This window comes from Medicago truncatula, chromosome 3, assembly GCF_003473485.1.
Source record: "Medicago truncatula cultivar Jemalong A17 chromosome 3, MtrunA17r5.0-ANR, whole genome shotgun sequence".
Taxonomy (NCBI): domain Eukaryota; kingdom Viridiplantae; phylum Streptophyta; class Magnoliopsida; order Fabales; family Fabaceae; genus Medicago; species Medicago truncatula.
Window position 1 is genome coordinate 9,300,500 of NC_053044.1, and position 20,702 is coordinate 9,321,201.

Genomic DNA, 20,702 nt, shown 5'->3' on the forward strand with positions numbered 1-20,702 from the left:
ATCAAGCCAGGAAAAGTAATAGAGGGTCAACAAGGTAATACATCCTTATATGAGGATTTTATCTCTTCTTATTTTTTATATTCTACTGCGTTAGGTTTATGTCTCTCCAACTTTTATTTTTCTTTTTTCATAAATGAGACAAACTCTTAGAGCAGCTTGAACTTGACAAATAACTCTTGCGTTTCTTAGAATTAGTGGCCGACTTCCGTTGCACGCGAAACAGATTGAAGAATAAAGAAAGAGTAATAGCAATAAACACATCTCTTGTTATGTTTCTTGCGTTTCTCGTTGACCTTTTTTAATGTTGACTTTAGCGTCGGTAGGGCTGACCCTATACGATTTGGTTGACTGATATGAAGTTGACTTTAAATGATTTAGTTAGTGTCGGTTGGCTGACTCTTCATGATTTGGTTGACCTTTTGGATGTTGGATTTATTAGCTGGTATGAGTGTGAGTCGGGCTTAAACTCAGCTAACCAACACTATATTAGCCTCGGATGTTAGGAAGTCGGTGCTACAAGTTTGCTTAAGCTTTTTTGGTCTTGCCCTGACTCCGACGATAACCTGACGTTATATCAGTGTTAGCGTCCATTTTAACCATGTTAGCTTGGGTTTCAAGCTGACGCTTAAATGTAGTTTTCTTGTAGTGGTTGTTCTTGTGAGTGGGGTTCTTCGAAGTGGGAATAGTTGACCACTATCAACGCTTTATGCGAATATTTCAACAAACATGTTGAAGAATTGAGAATAAGATGCAGTAGAAAAACATATTTCTAATAGAAAATAAATCAAGATTGATTGCAAGAATGAAGTAGAAAGAAATTTATAGAAAACAGTAGAGATTGGTGAAGACGCGTAGAACAAGACGAAAAGTCGATAGAGATAAGAAATGAGATATCAATTGCGACTGATACCATATGAAAGGATAAAGTTATATATATATATATATATATGTCATACCCCAAATTTTGACCTAAGGTCCCACTGACACACGTCTCCGAACTCGGATCAGACTCACATTTCAGTGAAAAATTCGGCAGGGAGGTATTTTGAAATACCTCATAAAGTTCCGAATCGGGCCCTCTTCTCTCAGTCTTTAATTATTTATTTCCATCTTTTATTTTTTTTTTATTTATTTATTTTATTTTAGAATTCTAATTTTAATTTTAGTCCAAGATTAGATTAAATTTTTCTTTTTTATTTATTTTATTTAAAACCAAAAAATATAGATATTATCCTTTTATTATTAGTTTTTCTTTTTTATTAAATCCCAAAATTGTCCAAAGTCCCAAAAATGTCCATGAGTCCCAAGAACAGTCCAGGTTCATGCGTAACAAATCACAAACCATCATCCTCATCCTCATCCAGTCTGTTACGCGCCTATCTCCGTCTCAATCTCCTAAAATCTGCAATTTTTGTAACAAATCCTTGTCCCCAAACAGCACTATAAATACATAACCTGCATAACAAAGGAGAACACAACAGAACAACAGAGCCGAAATTCATCACAGAAACCCTCGGCCGAAAAGACACAAGTATTCCAAAACACTAGCCAACAACACAATCTTCACAAGCACACCGCTGCTGCTTATTTTACTTTGAGAATCCATCAAAATTGACCGGTGGCTGCTGTGGCTTGTTCTGTTTCATTCCAATCGGAAGGTTGTGGCTGCGCTCCAAAGTTAAAGAGGTTTCATCGTAAAGAGAACTGGTGGCCCCTTCGTATTTAATCTCTCTTGCATTTTTATCGCATATTTATTTTTCATTTAGAATATATATTAGGTTAATGTAAAATCATTCATGCATTTTTAGTTTAGGTTTATTATCATGCATGTTTACTTTTCCGTCATTTATTTTATTACGCAGACCTTAGAATGTAAATAGGCTTTGATGTAATAGTCGTAGGTGCATGTGTGCGTGCGTGTGTGTATGCCTCTTATCTGCTTTGTAGTTTAGGTCAAAGGTCCTCGTGGTGGTCCACCGCCACCATGAGGTACCTACGCTTTATTTTTTATGCTCCGTTAGTTTATATATTTATTCAAAAATCACAAAAACATGCAAATAACCAAAAATCACCAAAAACGTTTTCATAAACAAACCTTGATCCAAATCAAGTGATCGTCTTTATTTTATTTCTTTCATAAATCAAAATTGCAATCAACTTTAAATCTACTTTAAGTCATTTTCTTTTAACAAAAATACAAACCAATTCTTATTTTGCCACTTGGCTTTTCCTTTTAAATTTTTTTCAAAACTAATAAAAAACACAAAACCAATCAAACGTTGTTTTCTACCCCGAACTACGAGGTTTTGATCCTTCACGGGTACGTAGGCAGAGGACACTCGTCCTTCCAAACAATAAAAAATGTAGATAAATTAGGTCTCACTTTATTTTCTTTTTCATCACATTACTTCTTTCTTTTCAAAAGCAAGCAAGTTATAGCACATTAAATTAAATAAAACCAAGAGGTTCCCGTAGAGTACTACGGACGTAAAGGGTGCTAATACCTTCCCTTTATGTAACTAACCCCCGAACCCTAAATCTTTTCAATATGGGGTGTTTTGAACTTTTTTCCCCTTTTCCTTAAAAATTAAATGTTCGGTCGTGAAATAAATTAGTGAGTCAAAAGCTAATCAAATAGCCTTGATCTCCGAAAAATGACGCGACAGAAATGGCGACTTCACTGGGGATACCCCCTAAAGAGGGTTGAGCCTAACTTGGCCTTATTTAATTCTCTATGCTATAACTTGCTTAAAACAAAACAAAAAAAAAAAAATGGAAATAGTTGTACATATCTTCTCTTTTCTTTCTCCTCTTTTCTCTTAACATGAGTGGTGAGATAAGTCCTACACCCGGGCTTGAGAGAAACATAAGATAGGACGGTGGTATAACCAAAGTGCCTTTCCGAGAGTCAAGTCTCGTGTTTGGGTTCATGTGGTACAACCCCACTCAATGGAGGGATCTTGGAAGTAATTTTATGTTGACATGAGTAGTCGTGTTGGCATTGTATTTTCAAGTGACCGTCGAAGTTGAGGACCTTTGGTTACCTTAAACCCATCTTGGCCTTTTAGGACGTAGTGCGGTGGCTAATCAAGAGTAGTCTTGAATTAGTTGATACGCAATACTACACTCAAACGAAACTTTCCTACGAATCTTATTGGATCAAGAGTAGTCTTGTAACCTGATAATATTCAGAAGTGGTTAATGACTTTGGGAACTTGGTAGAACCCGAAATACAGGTACAAATGAAACCATAGTCCTTACCAAATGGCGTTGTTACCTTTAAGCTCCATCATTATGGACCTAACATCACCATGCATTCCATGTTCTTTAGCATAATCATGCATACATGCATTCATTCATAAAAACTTTTTTCTCTCACTAATATCGAAGGACTTAGATAAGTTTTTGTAAACATCAAAGATATGGTCTTTGTAAGAAGGAACATCAAGAAATACAACTTCAAAAATCTTAACTAAGCTTTTGCTTTTGTTAAGAACTTTTTTTTTTCTCCCTTGGTTTCGTTCTTACTTTTGAAAAGGGAACCAATTGGAACATCTTCACAATTTTCAAATAAAACAATGTTCCTTATCAAGTTTACAATTACTTTAACAAGTCCTTCAAAAAAATGTGTCTATTTTTGCATAAGCATGACATGCATCATTTTGCATTCATAATTTCCAGTCTGAGTCTTACACTGTGTCTTTTCTGCTAGAGGTCAATTCATCTCAAAAGAGTCATGGCGTCCTCGTCTGAAACCCACTCGCATTTACAACACTCGAACAATCATGAGGAAAAGATGGAGTTCCTCGAACAAGAAAATCAATTGCTTCGCGAGGAAGTGGCAGTCATGCGAACTAAGATGGATGAAATGACTGAATTGATGAAAGCATTGACGGCTGCACATAATCAGCCACCACCTCCTTCCCCTATCAGCACTCAGGCCGAAGCAATTGTCTCTATTGCCCCTGAATGGGCGATACCTGTCAGTATTCCACCAAATTCTATGCCAGAAAGTCGTCCTTGGGGTGTCCCTATTTGTCTCAGTGAAGTATTCCAGCCTATTGCTTCTGAAACTCGGATGCCTACTCATCAATATACAGCTTGTGTTCCTCCGCCTCCTGTGAGAGCTCCTCTAGCTGCCATGACTTCCATCCCACAAAATGAAGAACCCATCTTCCATTCAGGGAACATGGAGCCCGATGATAGAGTGAATGACTTGCGGGAAAAATATGATGAAATGCATCGAGAAGTGAGGGCTCTCCTCGGGAAAGAAAAATTTGGAAAGACCGCTTATGATCTCTGTTTGGTGCCGAATGTCCAGATACCTCACAAGTTCAAGATTCCAGATTTTGAGAAGTATAAAGGGAACTCCTGCCCTGAGGAACATCTGAAAATGTATGTAAGAAGGATGTATGCATATGCTCGGGACGATCAGGTCCTAATTTTCTACTTCCAAGAAAGCTTGACTGGCCCCGCCTCAAAATGGTACACGAATCTAGACAAAGCAAAAATCCAAACTTTTCGGGATCTATGTGAAGCTTTTGTGGAACAATACAGTTATAATGTGGATATGGCTCCAGACCGAAGCGATCTTCAGGCAATGACTCAGGGAGACAAGGAAACAATCAAGGAGTATGCCCAGCGATGGAGGGATACCGCTGCCCAAGTCATCCCGCGTGTAGAAGAGAAAGAGATGACCAAGCTCTTCTTAAAAACTCTCAATCAGTTCTACTACAAGAAGATGGTCGGAAGTACGCCCAAGAATTTTGCTGAGATGGTTGGTATGGGTGTACAGTTGGAAGAAGGGGTCCGAGAAGGACGATTGGTCAATGAAAGTGTCCCCGCAGGCAGTTCAAAAAAGAAAGACCAAGAAGTAAATATGGCGAAAGGTCATCCTCGACGACAGGCTCATCCGCAATTAAATCCACCTCATCAGGCTCAGAAAACACCGCAGTATGATCCGATTCCTATGAAATATGCGGAGCTGCTTCCTTCATTGCTTGAAAGAAACCTTGTCCAGACCAGACCACCTCCGCCGATACCTAAGAAATTACCGGCTAGGTGGAGACCTGACCTCTTTTGTGCCTTCCATCAAGGGGCACAAGGTCATGACGTTGAGCATTGTTTCTCCTTGAAGATTGAAGTCCAGAAACTGATTGACGATGATGTTTTGCCTTTCAAGAATTTGAATCCGAGCGTGTAACTGCAATTGGGTTGATGTTTATGTCTTCTTCTGCTACTCGATTTGTTTCTAGTGATATGTTTGTTTTTTTACTACCTTTTCAAAAAAACATCCTTTCGTCCCGCCCGAGATGAAAGTGAACTGGTGTAGGGCTTTTTGCTTTAAGAATTGTCATCATTTATAAAAAAGGTCGTTTTGATCCCGACTTTGCTTTTATTTTGTGCTTTTTCTTGGAAAATGGTAACACAAAAAACCAAAAAATCTTTCTTTAATCATTCTCAAATATCTGCATAATCATAACTTATACTTACTTGTCAAAATCAATAATCAAATCATGCATTAATAAACCCGTTGAAAACAATAACCATGTACTCTCTACCAACTTTGAGTTCCTTGTATCCGAAGCTGAAGAAGAGGAAAGTGAAGAGGCTCCCGATGAGATCTCTCGCATACTGGGGCATCATAAGCCGTCAAAGCTACAAAAATCATGAAGATAGTTCAGAGGATGGCAATCGCTTACAAAGATTAGCTCGAGGTGCTATCATTTTCTTTGCTCAGATATCCTGCTTCAGTACACATTTCAACAGGGGCATCCCCCCTCCTTCGCTCAAGTATACAACATGAAGGTCGTGCTTCTCGCGGAGGTCGAAGTCCCAACAATAGGAGTTCTGCTGAAATCCAAGTTTGAAAGAACTTAAAATCACAAGAGGTTGAAACAAACTTCCAACAATAAGGTTTGTCCCGTGACTTTCAAGAAGAAGACTTTGTGCCCAAAAAGGTACTACATTTCCAACTAGACTCCAGGGGCAAGTGGACGCCTAACCATGAAGGCTCATGTGCAAGGACTTTTACAACTATGGATGGTGACAAACTTGCACTTCCTATGAATGCCGGTACAGTCAAGAAATACTCTGTCAAACATAAAAGCTCGATAAGTCGTAAACCTGAAAAAGTACGGCTTAGGCAAAAATGAGCGTCTCGGTGGACTGAAAACCCAAAAGGGCGGTCCGGGCAAAATTTAGAGACATGAACAAAAACGATTATCCTGATAGATTGAAAACCCGAAAGGGCGATCTATGCAAAAGTTAAGGATCAAAAAGACAAAGTAACTACATCCGGTCAAGCACAATCCACTTGGGGCATCCAGCTATCAAAAGACCTCCGACTCGAAGCATCTGCAGATCAAAGACTCGGAACAGGGGCATTCAAAGTTGTTAGGGAGAATAATGGTTACTGTGTTCAATGTACCCTCCCCATTACATTTACCATTTTTCCAAAATTTTCAAAAAAAATCCGTGGAGCCATGCCCTTGGCAGGTCACCACTCAATTCATCAAACTTGAGCCTGTGCCCATTTATTTGGAACTCTCATTTATTCTATTTGCATAATTTCTTCTTAAAGCAAAAAAATTTCAAAATACAAAACTTTTTTTTACATCTCTTGAAAAGTGTGAACAACAAACACATTCTCTTTGAACTCGTGAGTAGGTGAAGTATACATCAGCATCCGCCTCGATAACGGTTACACTCCGGAAAAGAAACATGACTAAGTACTATGGAGAGATCCTATACTTTGAACAAAATGCTGTCACAGTCAAAAAATACAAAAAAATAATACAAAGAAGCTCGCTAAGTTGAAAACCTGAAAAGGCGACTTAGGCAATAGAGAGCGTCCCGGTGGACTGAAAACCCGAAAGGGCGGTCCAGGCAAAATTAGGGGCAAAACAAAAGAATATTCCCGGTGGACTGAAAACCCGAAAGGGCGGTCCAGGCAAAAATTAGGGATTTTTCAATAAAACAAAAGGCATGACTGCTGAAGCATACCAATGGAAGGACATTCTGTGCCGGTTTACAAATGGCGACTTCTTCCAGACTTCTTTCATCAACAATGGGTTTACCCCCAAGAGGCATCAGTTGCTACCCTGTGCCAGATCTTACACCGTCAACGGCTCGATTTGTTCACAATAGTATCATCTCCAAGGATGTTTGCCGAGTGTTTGTACTGCGATGTTAGTCCACCTCCCATCTTACCTGTCTTGTCTCGGTTCATCGAGTCATCTGGCATATACGGTCTATATAGTCATGCAGTTATACAGTCTATACAGTCATGTAGTCACACATCCATACAATCATACAATCACGCATTCATCAATCTTCTCACATATTCATACGTTTATACGTACATAGCATATGCACAACATCAATTCACACATAATTGCATCAATCGTCCAGAATTTCGTTTTGGTCATGTCACTTCAGTTCGGTCTTAACTTATCGTTTTGTGAACCCGCAAGTTTCTAACAAATGAACGTCTTGTTTTACTTTCTTTATCAAAAGTGTCATCCCCAGCGTAGCTGTTCCAGAGATGTCACCAATCAAACATTTCAAGTGGCAAGTCCCAACCAACGGACAACTTGCATCTCCCTTTTACCTTATTTCAAGTGGCAAGTCCCAACCAACGAACAGCTTGCATTTATCTCTTTACTTTATGACAAGTGACAAGTTCCAACCAACGAACAGCTTGCATTTATCTCTTTACCTTATAACAAGTCACCAAGTCCACCAGCGGATGCTTAAGTTCACCCTTTTATCTCGTTTCAAACTATCAAAGTCCACCAACGGACCGCTTGAGGTTACCCTTTTATCTTGTTTTTTCCATTTGTCTTCGTACGACTATCTTACGGATAGTAGACAACGTCTGGTTTCGTCTTACCTTTTTACGACTACCATACGAGTAGTAGGTAATCTATGTCATTTGTCTTCCTACGACTATCTTACGGATAGTAGACAATGTCTTGTTTCGTCTTACCTTCATACGACTACCATACGGGTAGTAGGTAATCTATGTCATTTGTCTTCGTACGACTATGTTACGGATAGTAGACAATGTTTTCTGTGTCTTACCTTCATACGACTATCTTACGGGTGGTAGGTAATCTCATTTATTCGCCTTTATACGGCTATCTTACAGATAGTGGACAATGTTTTATTTCATCTTGCCTTCATACAACTATCATACGGGTAGTAAGGTAATACAACTCTTGTCTTCTTACATCTACCATACAGATAGTAGACAACCTTTTTCCCCCAGTAAAACTACAATATTCCCCTAGCAGAGTCGGATCCCTTTCTCAAAGAATTTGGATATCCGTTATCATTTCTCATTCGAGTCAAATTATCTTGCATTCATCACATCAACGCTTCCATGCACTCATACAACCACAAACTCATAACAATCATGCATTTACTGATAATCATGCATTCGTGCGTACACAACATGTGCACGACATCAATTCATACATAAACTCATCAATCGATTCGGTCATGTCACTTCGGTTCAGTCTTAGTTTACCATGGCATCGAGCCGCAAGTTTCTACGAGTAAAGCGTCTTCCATTTCAAATTTCAAAGGTGTCATGCCCGGTGAAAAACCGTGCTAGGTCATGTCACTAATCAACGTCAATTTCAACTTTAGTTTCGAAGTGTCATCCCCGGCGGAAAGCCGTACTAGTCATGGCGCTAGTTAATCTCGATGTCAACTTCAACTTTAGGTATCATCCCCAGCATAGCTGTTCCAGAGATGTCACCAATCCAACTTTTCGAGCAACTAGTTCCAACAAACGAACAACTCATGTCAATCTTTTATCTTTATGCCCAGCGATCGATTCCAACAAACGAATAGCCTATGTTTTTTCTTTCGAGCAACTAGTTCCAACAAACGAACAACTCGTGTCAATCTTTTATCTTTATGACCAGCGACCAGTTCCAACTAACGAACAGCCTGCAACAAGTGGCCAATTTCAACCAACAAATAACTTGTATCCTTCTATTATTTCATTTTCAAAACCAAGTCCACAAATGGACATTGGAGTCCGAACCATTGCACTTTGTTTCGAGATATCGAGACGATGAGGAACAACCATTTTCCCCAGTGAAACCAGATTCCCCAGTAAAGTTGGATCCCTTTCTTCGAAGAATTTGGGTATCCCAATGTCTTTTCATTCCAGTCGAGCCGTCTTTGTCATCATGCATTCATAATTAAATCATGAGCATTCATAAACATCTTAGGTCAAAATTGGTGCACTTTTTGTATTTAAGTCTCTTCGGCTCGTCGAGTCAAAGATTTTACCTTCAAATCTCTGAGCGAAGAAACTTAAATAGGGGCATCTGTCATACCCCAAATTTTGACCTAAGGTCCCACTGACACACGTCTCCGAACTCGGATCAGACTCACATTTCAGTGAAAAATTCGGCAGGGAGGTATTTTGAAATACCTCATAAAGTTCCGAATCGGGCCCTCTTCTCTCAGTCTTTAATTATTTATTTCCATCTTTTATTTTTTTTTTATTTATTTATTTTATTTTAGAATTCTAATTTTAATTTTAGTCCAAGATTAGATTAAATTTTTCTTTTTATTTATTTTATTTAAAACCAAAAAATATAGATATTATCCTTTTATTATTAGTTTTTCTTTTTTATTAAATCCCAAAATTGTCCAAAGTCCCAAAAATGTCCATGAGTCCCAAGAACAGTCCAGGTTCATGCGTAACAAATCACAAACCATCATCCTCATCCTCATCCAGTCTGTTACGCGCCTATCTCCGTCTCAATCTCCTAAAATCTGCAATTTTTGTAACAAATCCTTGTCCCCAAACAGCACTATAAATACATAACCTGCATAACAAAGGAGAACACAACAGAACAACAGAGCCGAAATTCATCACAGAAACCCTCGGCCGAAAAGACACAAGTATTCCAAAACACTAGCCAACAACACAATCTTCACAAGCACACCGCTGCTGCTTATTTTACTTTGAGAATCCATCAAAATTGACCGGTGGCTGCTGTGGCTTGTTCTGTTTCATTCCAATCGGAAGGTTGTGGCTGCGCTCCAAAGTTAAAGAGGTTTCATCGTAAAGAGAACTGGTGGCCCCTTCGTATTTAATCTCTCTTGCATTTTTATCGCATATTTATTTTTCATTTAGAATATATATTAGGTTAATGTAAAATCATTCATGCATTTTTAGTTTAGGTTTATTATCATGCATGTTTACTTTTCCGTCATTTATTTTATTACGCAGACCTTAGAATGTAAATAGGCTTTGATGTAATAGTCGTAGGTGCATGTGTGCGTGCGTGTGTGTATGCCTCTTATCTGCTTTGTAGTTTAGGTCAAAGGTCCTCGTGGTGGTCCACCGCCACCATGAGGTACCTACGCTTTATTTTTTATGCTCCGTTAGTTTATATATTTATTCAAAAATCACAAAAACATGCAAATAACCAAAAATCACCAAAAACGTTTTCATAAACAAACCTTGATCCAAATCAAGTGATCGTCTTTATTTTATTTCTTTCATAAATCAAAATTGCAATCAACTTTAAATCTACTTTAAGTCATTTTCTTTTAACAAAAATACAAACCAATTCTTATTTTGCCACTTGGCTTTTCCTTTTAAATTTTTTTCAAAACTAATAAAAAACACAAAACCAATCAAACGTTGTTTTCTACCCCGAACTACGAGGTTTTGATCCTTCACGGGTACGTAGGCAGAGGACACTCGTCCTTCCAAACAATAAAAAATGTAGATAAATTAGGTCTCACTTTATTTTCTTTTTCATCACATTACTTCTTTCTTTTCAAAAGCAAGCAAGTTATAGCACATTAAATTAAATAAAACCAAGAGGTTCCCGTAGAGTACTACGGACGTAAAGGGTGCTAATACCTTCCCTTTATGTAACTAACCCCCGAACCCTAAATCTTTTCAATATGGGGTGTTTTGAACTTTTTTCCCCTTTTCCTTAAAAATTAAATGTTCGGTCGTGAAATAAATTAGTGAGTCAAAAGCTAATCAAATAGCCTTGATCTCCGAAAAATGACGCGACAATATATATATATATATATATATATATATATATATATATACACCTAAAAACACTAAGGTGCAAGTTAGCAACCTACATCCACTAGATTATTTACACTCATTTTTATAAGTATTATTAAGGTGCAAGTTAGCAACCTTCACTAATTTACACCCACTTTCATCATTCCAAATATTGCTTCCTTAAAAGTTTATCTTTATTACATGTTTTGTACTTTAAGTATGTCATTGTCTTTTTTGTTTCTTTTTTTAAGGATCTTTTTTAAGCTAGTTACAAAATTGTCATTCTATTTAAAATTAATTAGAATATAAACAAAATGGTGTTTTGGTAAATTATAAGTGGGTGCAGCTTGCTAACTTACACCTTAGTGTTTTAGGTGGGTGTAAGTTAGCAGCCCCATATATATATGTGGATTTTGCTAGAACACACCCACTAGGATTTATGTGGGAGTGTTTTAGCAAGCTACACCTTAAGGTGTATTGAACTACTTTTTAATCATAACTTGCTAAAACACACCTTCAAAAAAATAAGTGGGTGTATTCTAGCAAATGCTTATAGAAGTTGCTAACATACACCCACTTATTTTTTAGAATGTGTGTTTTAGCAACATTCACCTTAGGATGTATTTAACAATTTTTTAGTTATATCTTTGCTAAAATACACCTTAATAAAAACTAGTTGATGTATCCTAGCAAACCCCATATATATATATATATATATATATATATGTGTGTGTGTGTGTGTGTGTATTCTAGCAAATGCTTATAGAAGTTGCTAACATACACCCACTTATTTTTTAGAACGTGTGTTTTAGCAACATTCACCTTAGGATGTATTTAACAATTTTTTAGTTATATCTTTGCTAAAATACACCTTAATAAAAACTAGTTGATGTATCCTAGCAAACCCCATATATATATATATATATATATATATATATATATATATATATATATATATATATATATGGGGTTTGCTAGAACACACCCACTAGTTTTTATGTGGGAGTGTTTTAGCAAAGCTACACCTTAAGGTGTATTTAACCACTTTTTAGTTATTCACTTGCGAAAATACTCCTTCTAAAAATAAGTAGGTGTATTCTAGCAAATGCCTATAGGATTTGCTAAAACACACCCACTTGTTTTTTTAGAAGGTGTGTTATAGCAACATACACCTTAAGGTGTATTTATTAATTTTTTAGTTATAACTTGCTAAAACACTCCCACATAAAAACTAGTGGGTGTGTTCGAGCAAATCCCTATATATATATATATATATATATATATATATATATATATATATATATATATATATATATATATATATATATATATATATATATATATATATATATATTATAGTGTAACTAGAGTTAATTATTTACCTACAAGTTTAACTAACTAACTTAACTACTCGACAAAAAAAAGTACTTAACTAGTTACACTGTCCTGAAATGGCTTGTAGTGCAATCTGTTGGTCTATAAGAAGAACTAGGAAGTGCGTTATAGGGGCGATTTGTAACGTTTTTTATTTTTTCAAAGGTTTTAGTAAGTTTGGATTACCAAAAGCATGACTATCGAATGTGGGTGTGATGATGATAACAAAATTAAGACAATGAATTACGAATAACATTCAAAGCTGAATTGAGAGGTTCAAATAATGAATCTTATGTTGCAAAAGATTCCTCTCTTCGTGATAGAAAACGTCTCTACCACGATCTTCCATTGATGAAAAATATTTACAAATTGTTGTGATTACAAAAGATTCCTTTGATTCTGTAGTCTTCAATCCTAAGCAACCACACTACCACTAATATTCAAGTTCTCTTGAAATTGGAGAGCCTGTAGGTCTTCGAAACTCAAGCTTCTATGCAATTCAAAGACATAGTGCGCAAACATACAGGTATTTTTTTGTGTGTTTTCTTTTTCTTTTTTTTGTTTCCCTGTTACTCTATCTTCCCTCACTTCTCCACTGTTCGTTCCTCTCTCATAACAAACATCACAACCGTTAAACATTCTCACCCCTCCACAACTCTCCACCGGCGACCACCGTCGTTCTCCTCTCCGATCGATTTTGTCTGCAAAAACGAATCCAAACATAGATCTGAAACAACATAAGCACAACAAGGCAGCGGCCGAGAGAGAGGCGACGACCGGTGAGAGGACGATGAAGGCGTGGTCGGCATGAGGGAGAAGAGGAGGAGGTCATGATGGATTGAGGCAAGATGGTGATGGCTGATGATGAGGTAGTGGTGGTAGTTGCTCCTTTTCACTGGGGTACTCTCTGGTCTGATCTCCTTCACCAGTGGTGATGATGGAAGAGTTGGAGAATATGGAGTTGAGATTCGGTGGTGGGTTAAGATGGCCAGATGGTGACTGATGAGGACAACCGGCGATGGTGGTGGGAAGGTCTCTAAACCGTGTTTAGAGAAAACGATAAAGAAAGAAGAGAACGATGAGAGAGAAATTGCAGCTGAAAACTCAATTGTACCCCTGCATTTTAGTGAATATTACCAGATTGTCCCTGATGTCGTATTTGTGTCAAAAAAATGTATTTATTTATCATTATTTTTTAAAAAATTTTGATACACTGAAAAACTATTGTTGTTTCTTATTACACATTCAATTGAGAGACCAAAATAATCATTATCTATTTTTAAAATAAATAAATGACACATGACACTGTTTAAAGCTTAAGATTGATCTCATGGTCAAATAATGTTGAAAGTCACCTTGACTTTGGCCCACAAAGTTTGTCAATCTGATCCAAGTTTATTCTTTTTTTTTTTGGGTACTACAAGATGAAAAGTTTATTCTATTGCTGAATAATACTCAATCCGTTTTAAAATAAACGTCGCTTTAGTATAAGAAATGTTTTAAAATGAATGTTATTTTCAGTTATCAATGCAATAATAATTTTTTCCTTCAATTGTACCTTTTAATTAATATATTATACACACTACTTCTAATGTATTATTTTTTCTTTAATGAAAAATAAATCAATAGTTGATTAGAATAATTTGATAAAATAACGTCTCTCTTTCTTTTAATTAATACATTTCTTAATATATTTGTAAAAACCTTAAAAGACACTTATTTTAAAACGGATGGAATAATAATACTCCTTCCGGTCCTATTTATAAGAGAATTTTGGGTCAACAAAAGTTGATGTATCTAGTTAAAAATTCAGTCCAAATACATTCACTTTTGTTGACCTAAATTTCTCTTATAAATAGGACCGAAGGTAGTATTTTTTTACCCTGAATAATAATCTGAACACGTTATAATGACAACTTTTTCTGTGAAGTCTCCTAAAAAGAATAACGTTTTCAGTGATGCCAATGTAAAGTTCCACAACATCGAATATGATGCCAGAAATAAATTTTGTGAGAGTTTATAAAAATTTCAAGAACAGCCCGCATCTTTCATGTGCTTCAAAAATTTATAAGATAAGGATCCACTTAATTAGACTATTTGATTTTTGGGCCTTTCTAGTAAATGTCCTAAAGACACATTTTAAATCTAATAATTCAATTTCTAATGTATTTTTTTTTTATAAATATTATTATCTAAAGTCTTTTAAAGAGTGTTCGAAGACATTCATTAACTTTTCGCTTTACTTTTAAGAAAAATGTTAATTAATGCTCAAAAACAATAGTTAAGGAATCAAATATATCTGCTTCATCCGTCTCTAACATTTTCCTTTACTTTTTAAATAGATCTACTTCATCCGTCTCTAATTACAAACACTCTTTGAGAAAAATTGTGGTCTCTAAATATAAGCTTTTATATAAATTACTAGATGTATTTATTATTATTTTTTAAACACACCTCTAGTTAACATTACTAAGATACTTGAAATATAAAAAGTCAAATTTAATATATATATAAACAAATGACAATTTAACAATATTCACACGAATATAATTACATTAATTTATTTAACAATTTTTGTTAAGAAATGTGAAGAAAAAAAAGTTTTATGCATAAGAATGAAGAGAGTAAAAAATATATTCACAAACTTGAATATTTTTTTCAAACAAACTATAACATTTTAAATTTGTTATAAGATTAATTTTTAATTGTTCTCGTAAGTTTAATTCAGTTGATAGAAACAACATATTATATACGCAAAAATTCATGGTTCAAACTAAGAAAAAATATTATTCTCAACTAACGCGATTAGACAAAATAGAAATATCCGCCTCCTCTCCCAATTTTGATAATAAATGTTACACTCTTTAAAAAAGATAATATGTGTTACACATATATTGAACCTATATAAGTCACATCTTTGTTTTAGTACAGCTATATAAGTCACATCTATCAACCCTAAGAAAAAAAAGTAACATAACGTGTGGGTCATATACAGAGAGAAATGTTACGAACATTATTTCTACATTTTCTTTTGAAAGAAAACATTATTTCTACATATCCACTTTATTTTTGGTGCAATCAATATTGTTTCACAATTTAAAAATTGATTCCCACGTAAAATAGTAAGATTAACAATAGTTTTATTAATAAATATTAAAATGAGTGTTTTTTTTTAAAGAATTACAACGAGTGTTAAAAATAAAATGTCATAAACATTTATTTACTAAGTAATGGTTTGAGTACCGCCTATTAACAACGTTAACTTTTTTGCGGAAGAAGCGAAACCATTATTGTTAATATATATATATATATATATATATATATATATATATATATATATATATATATATCATTTTTGCATGTTAAAAAAAAAAAAAAACAACGTTAAATTTTTGTATATCATGTATTCATAAATCATTATGTAACTTTGTCTTAACAAAAAAAAAAATATCCTTTCAATGCTAGTTTATTTTTAATTAGACGAAACGAAAATATATTAAATAAAAATAAAATGATATAGAGACTTTAGAGACATTAGACCTGACCCACATATAAATGAAATGAGAATACATCGTGATAATCAAAGGACCAGCCGTAATCAATCTTAACAAGCAAACATTCTTCACGTGCGTAACCTAGCGAACCCGCGTACAACCACGAAACCAAATTACAAAAAAAAGATGAAGAGTGCACGATTGTATGGATAAAAAGAGTTATAATTTGGTGAATGGATCCACCGCCAATACGGTTTCAAGATCCACGTACCAGCAACCCACTGAACAAATCAGCAGGCATAGTAGCTCTTTTGAGCATAACATTCATCAGTCCACAGTCACCTGGACTGAGACGGAAACGAAGACAGTACTAGAGTGGAGGCTGGCCTGAAGACTTGAGACCTACAGATCTCAACAGACCTGGAACATCAGAGAATCAATCACAAAACCACTAACACACCAGTTTCAGGATGCGCTTGAACCCAGATCGTGGGATGAGTTCAACGCATTGTAACCAAACAACCCTTTCAAGTTAATAAATCCAGACCCTTTCGGGTTTACGAAACCAAACCAAGGCCACATCTGTTACCACCAATCTCAAATTAGAAACACAAACATAAATAAACATAGACATACAAAATAAACAGAATCAAACAAAAGAAACAAACACCGGCGAAATCACACAGAACCGAACACCACATCCAGCAACCGAAGAGCAGAAACTTCACATCCAGCAACTGAAGAACAGAAACAACTCCACTGCCTAGAAAAAAAGACCCCCACCGTCCGACGTGGAGGAGGCGCACCCAAAACCATAAAAAAACCACGAACCGAGCTCAATCCAAGGAATATCACCACCAACCAAACCGGAACCTCCCAAACGCTTGCAACGACGACTGAGATAGAGCAAGCTTGTGTCCAAACTAGATCCGACGACAACCGAAGAGCAGACACGAAAGGAAGTTGAGGGCCGCCGGTTTTTCAAAACTAAATTTACTAAACAAATTTTATACTTGTTTAATAAATTTAGTTTTATAATTTAATTGCTCAACTTTCCCCCTCATTAATTGCTCAACTTTCTCCCTCATTTTGCAAGGATGGGTCAACTTCCTTACAGTTTTATAAAATATTAAATTAATCTCCCGTCTATATATTACATGTATCATTAATCATAGCGACCTTATGATTCATCGTATGTAATTTCTAAGATATTTGTTTATGGACTACTCAGAATCATATGCTTGACAATTTTATATTGGGCAAAAACTTAAATTCAATAAACTCAAAAATGTATTTCATCTCTATTATATATCAAATATTGTTCACGTATGAAAACACAAGTTAATTACAACAGGTGAGCTGCTCAGTAGAATGTCCTATGTGAAATTCCAAGAGCACTCTGAATAAGACTTAGATGAAAAATACATTGTTCAAGATAATGAATTTGATGTCCCTACTGCTCTCTAGGTGTCTCCTTTTATAGGTCTCACTTTCTTCACCTAATGGGCCTTTCTTTGGATGTCTAGACCATTAACTCCAAGGTCTGTATGGCTTATATGTACCAGGCGCATAGAGCTGATCAAGTTTCCTTGCTCTGCTCGTCCGTATAAGGCACGTGGAGTCAAGGGTAAACAACTCACGTCACTTGTCTGTGCAGGATGAGTGGCACGTTATGAGATACCCTCAAGGGGGTGGACCATAATGTCTCTTGGACAACGACTTGAGAGAGCGCTAGTGATGTTGATAGTGGAGCTCACATGACCTGAACAATCAAGCTGAGCTAAGCAGATGGAGCTCACATGGCCTGGACATTTAAGCTGAGCAAAGCAGGTAGCTCACATGATCTGAACGATCAAACTGAGCTAAGTAGGTGGAGCTCACGTGACCTGAATGATCAACCTGAGCTAAGAAGCTGGAGCTCTCGTGACTTGAACGATCAGGTTGAGTTGTATATGGTGAATAGTCAATGTATAGGAGAGTCCACGTGGCATGGTCCTCCATACTAGTCCATAGTCCACCAAGTGTCAAGCCTATTAAGGCGTCAACGTTTGTTATTCATAGGGTCGACCTAAACTAGTCCACCAAACGTCAAACCGGTTAAGGCGTAGACGTTTGTTCTTCATAGAGTCGACTTGAACCAGTTCAAATATATTAATTATTGAAAGAATATATACCAAATACATTATTCTATGAATAAATATAAAAATAGAACTTTGTTTATAATTGAGATCGAAAGGAGTATGTATTTTCACGCATGATATTAGTGGGCAAACAAACACCAAAACAAACACACACTTAATCAAACATGACAAGCTTTTTAAAGATGAAGAGATTATTAACTAACTTTCATCGAAGTAGAAAAGTAACACATAAACCAAATAATTTAACTTAAATAACTGATTAGCTTCGTCAAATGACAAATTATTCAAAAAATTACAAAGTTGATTATTTGGCAAATGTCATACTATATATACTTACATTTATTTTTAGAGAAATGATATTTGAACATCTATTTAGTGACAACTTTTGTAACAACTTTCTCTCTCATACTCACATTATTTTTTACTTTATCTCTCTATTGCTATGGTTTCTGTGTCAATATCACTTTTTTCTTTGTAAAGTATGGTTGTCGAATCTCTTTCCTCAAAATCAAAGTGTTACGGAAAAGAAAAAAAATTAACATGCAAAATGAACTTATAAAAAAATAAAGAATAATAAATTGTGAAATTTTGAAAATTGTACCAAAAAAATTATTGAAATTTTAAAATAGTACTAACGTCATATTGAAAATGTTACCCCACCATGTCAAGCACCGGCAACACCACATGGTTAATGACAGTAAAACACAGAGCGCAATAATACCCACACAAGGGGCAATTTCGTCACTCACCTCATATATATAAACCCATGCAAACCCCAACAAAATCACTTAACCCAATCCAATGGCTTCTTCATTCACGTTCTCCGTCGTAACCGTTTTTCTCGCCACCGTCATTCTCACCGTACACGGTTGTTCTCCGTCAGACAGAACCGCACTCTTATCCTTCAAAGCATCCCTCAAAGAACCCTACCACGGCATCTTCAATACATGGTCCGGCGAAAACTGCTGCGTAAACTGGTACGGCGTTAGTTGCGACTCCACCACCGGCCGTGTCACCGACATCAACCTCCGTGGCGAGTCAGAAGATCCAATCATCTCAAAATCCGGCAAGTCTGGTTACATGACCGGAAAAATCTCACCGGAGATTTGCAAAATTGACAGCCTCACTTCCTTCATACTCGCCGATTGGAAAGCTATCTCCGGTGAGATTCCACAATGTCTCACTTCTCTCTCCAATCTCCGCATTTTGGATCTTATCGGAAACCAGCTCACCGGAAAAATTCCGGTGAACATTGGAAAGTTACAACGACTGACTGTTCTGAACCTCGCTGAGAATTCAATCTCTGGCGAGATTCCAACGTCAGTCGTTGAACTATGTTCTCTTAAGCATCTTGATTTAAGCAGCAACAGTTTAACCGGTTCGATTCCGGTTAATTTTGGAAATCTTCAAATGTTAAGCCGTGCGTTGTTGAACCGGAATCAATTAACCGGTTCCATTCCGGTTTCAGTTACGAAAATTTACCGCCTTGCTGATTTGGATTTGTCGATGAACCGGTTAACCGGTTCACTTCCATATGAACTAGGTAAAATGCCGGTTCTTTCGACTTTGAATTTGGATAGCAACTCGCTTTCGGGTCAAATACCTTCGAGTTTGTTGAGTAATTCGGGTTTAGGTATATTGAATTTGAGTCGAAACGGGTTTTCGGGTACCATACCCGATGTTTTTTGTCCTAATTCGTATTTCATGGTTTTGGATATGTCTTTTAACAATTTGAACGGGCGGGTACCCGGATCGTTGTCATCGGCCAAGTATATCGGGCATTTGGATCTTAGTCATAATCATTTGTGTGGATCGATACCGTTGGGTGTGGGATCGCCTTTTGATCATCTTGATGCGACGTCGTTTAGTAATAATGATTGTTTGTGTGGAAACCCTTTGAAGACTTGTTAATAATGTGGGTCAATTCTATCAAAGTTTCATACGGTGTTTGCCACTGAATCTACTGATCCATCCAAGAATATATGGGTCACCCATTACTCGAAATAAGTGGATTACCCGATTCGTTTATGATATACTACTACTAGCTATGAAGTAATGAAGATAAAGTGTGATATATTTTTTTATGTAATAGTTTTGGTTTTATGAAGTGATGTAATATTGTAGTGGTAAAGTTGAAATGAACAAAAAGAAGTTTGTTGAAAGGAGCATAGGCAATTGAATGCACGTGCATGGCATCATAATATGGCTTTGAAGGAAAGAATTTATGTTTAATTGTGCATGGGTTAATTAATCTTTGTACTGAAAATGTTCCTGTTTTGCATGTGAGCTTCCTTATATAAAATATTTGAATTTGGATAATGATCCCATTATTACTCTACCTATTCAATTCAAAGTGTTTGATTTAAATATGTTATCACTTTGGGTTTGAATGTTTTTAATGGATAACTTGAATTAGATTTGTGTCAAATCTACATTATTAGAGGAGATCATGACATTATTAAAGCCAACTTTACAAATAGTTTAGATTCCAAATCTTCACATAAAATAGTAGTAAGACAACAAAATATATAAACTTTTTTACTTTAATGTCGGTACATTCATATTTTCATCTTATGTCAAAATTCTTACTTGCACTAAATACTTCAACAACTTTATATATGCACATTCTTT

At 36.0% G+C, this 20,702-nt stretch overlaps 1 protein-coding gene across 1 annotated transcript; it reads left to right on the forward strand.

Moving 5' to 3' along the window:
• The first annotated feature begins 18,844 nt into the window (after positions 1-18,844).
• Positions 18,845-20,390, forward strand: LOC11421938 (DNA damage-repair/toleration protein DRT100). Its single transcript, XM_003599058.4, has one exon. The coding sequence runs from the start codon at positions 18,873-18,875 to the stop codon at positions 19,980-19,982; it is 1,110 nt and encodes a 369-aa protein (XP_003599106.1). The 5' UTR covers positions 18,845-18,872; the 3' UTR covers positions 19,983-20,390.
• The last annotated feature ends 312 nt before the right edge of the window (positions 20,391-20,702 follow it).

Coding starts and splice junctions, on each gene's coding strand:
- LOC11421938 (XM_003599058.4), top strand. CDS start 18,873: ATGGCTTCTTCATTCACGTTCTCCGTCGTAACCGTTTTTCTCGCCACC.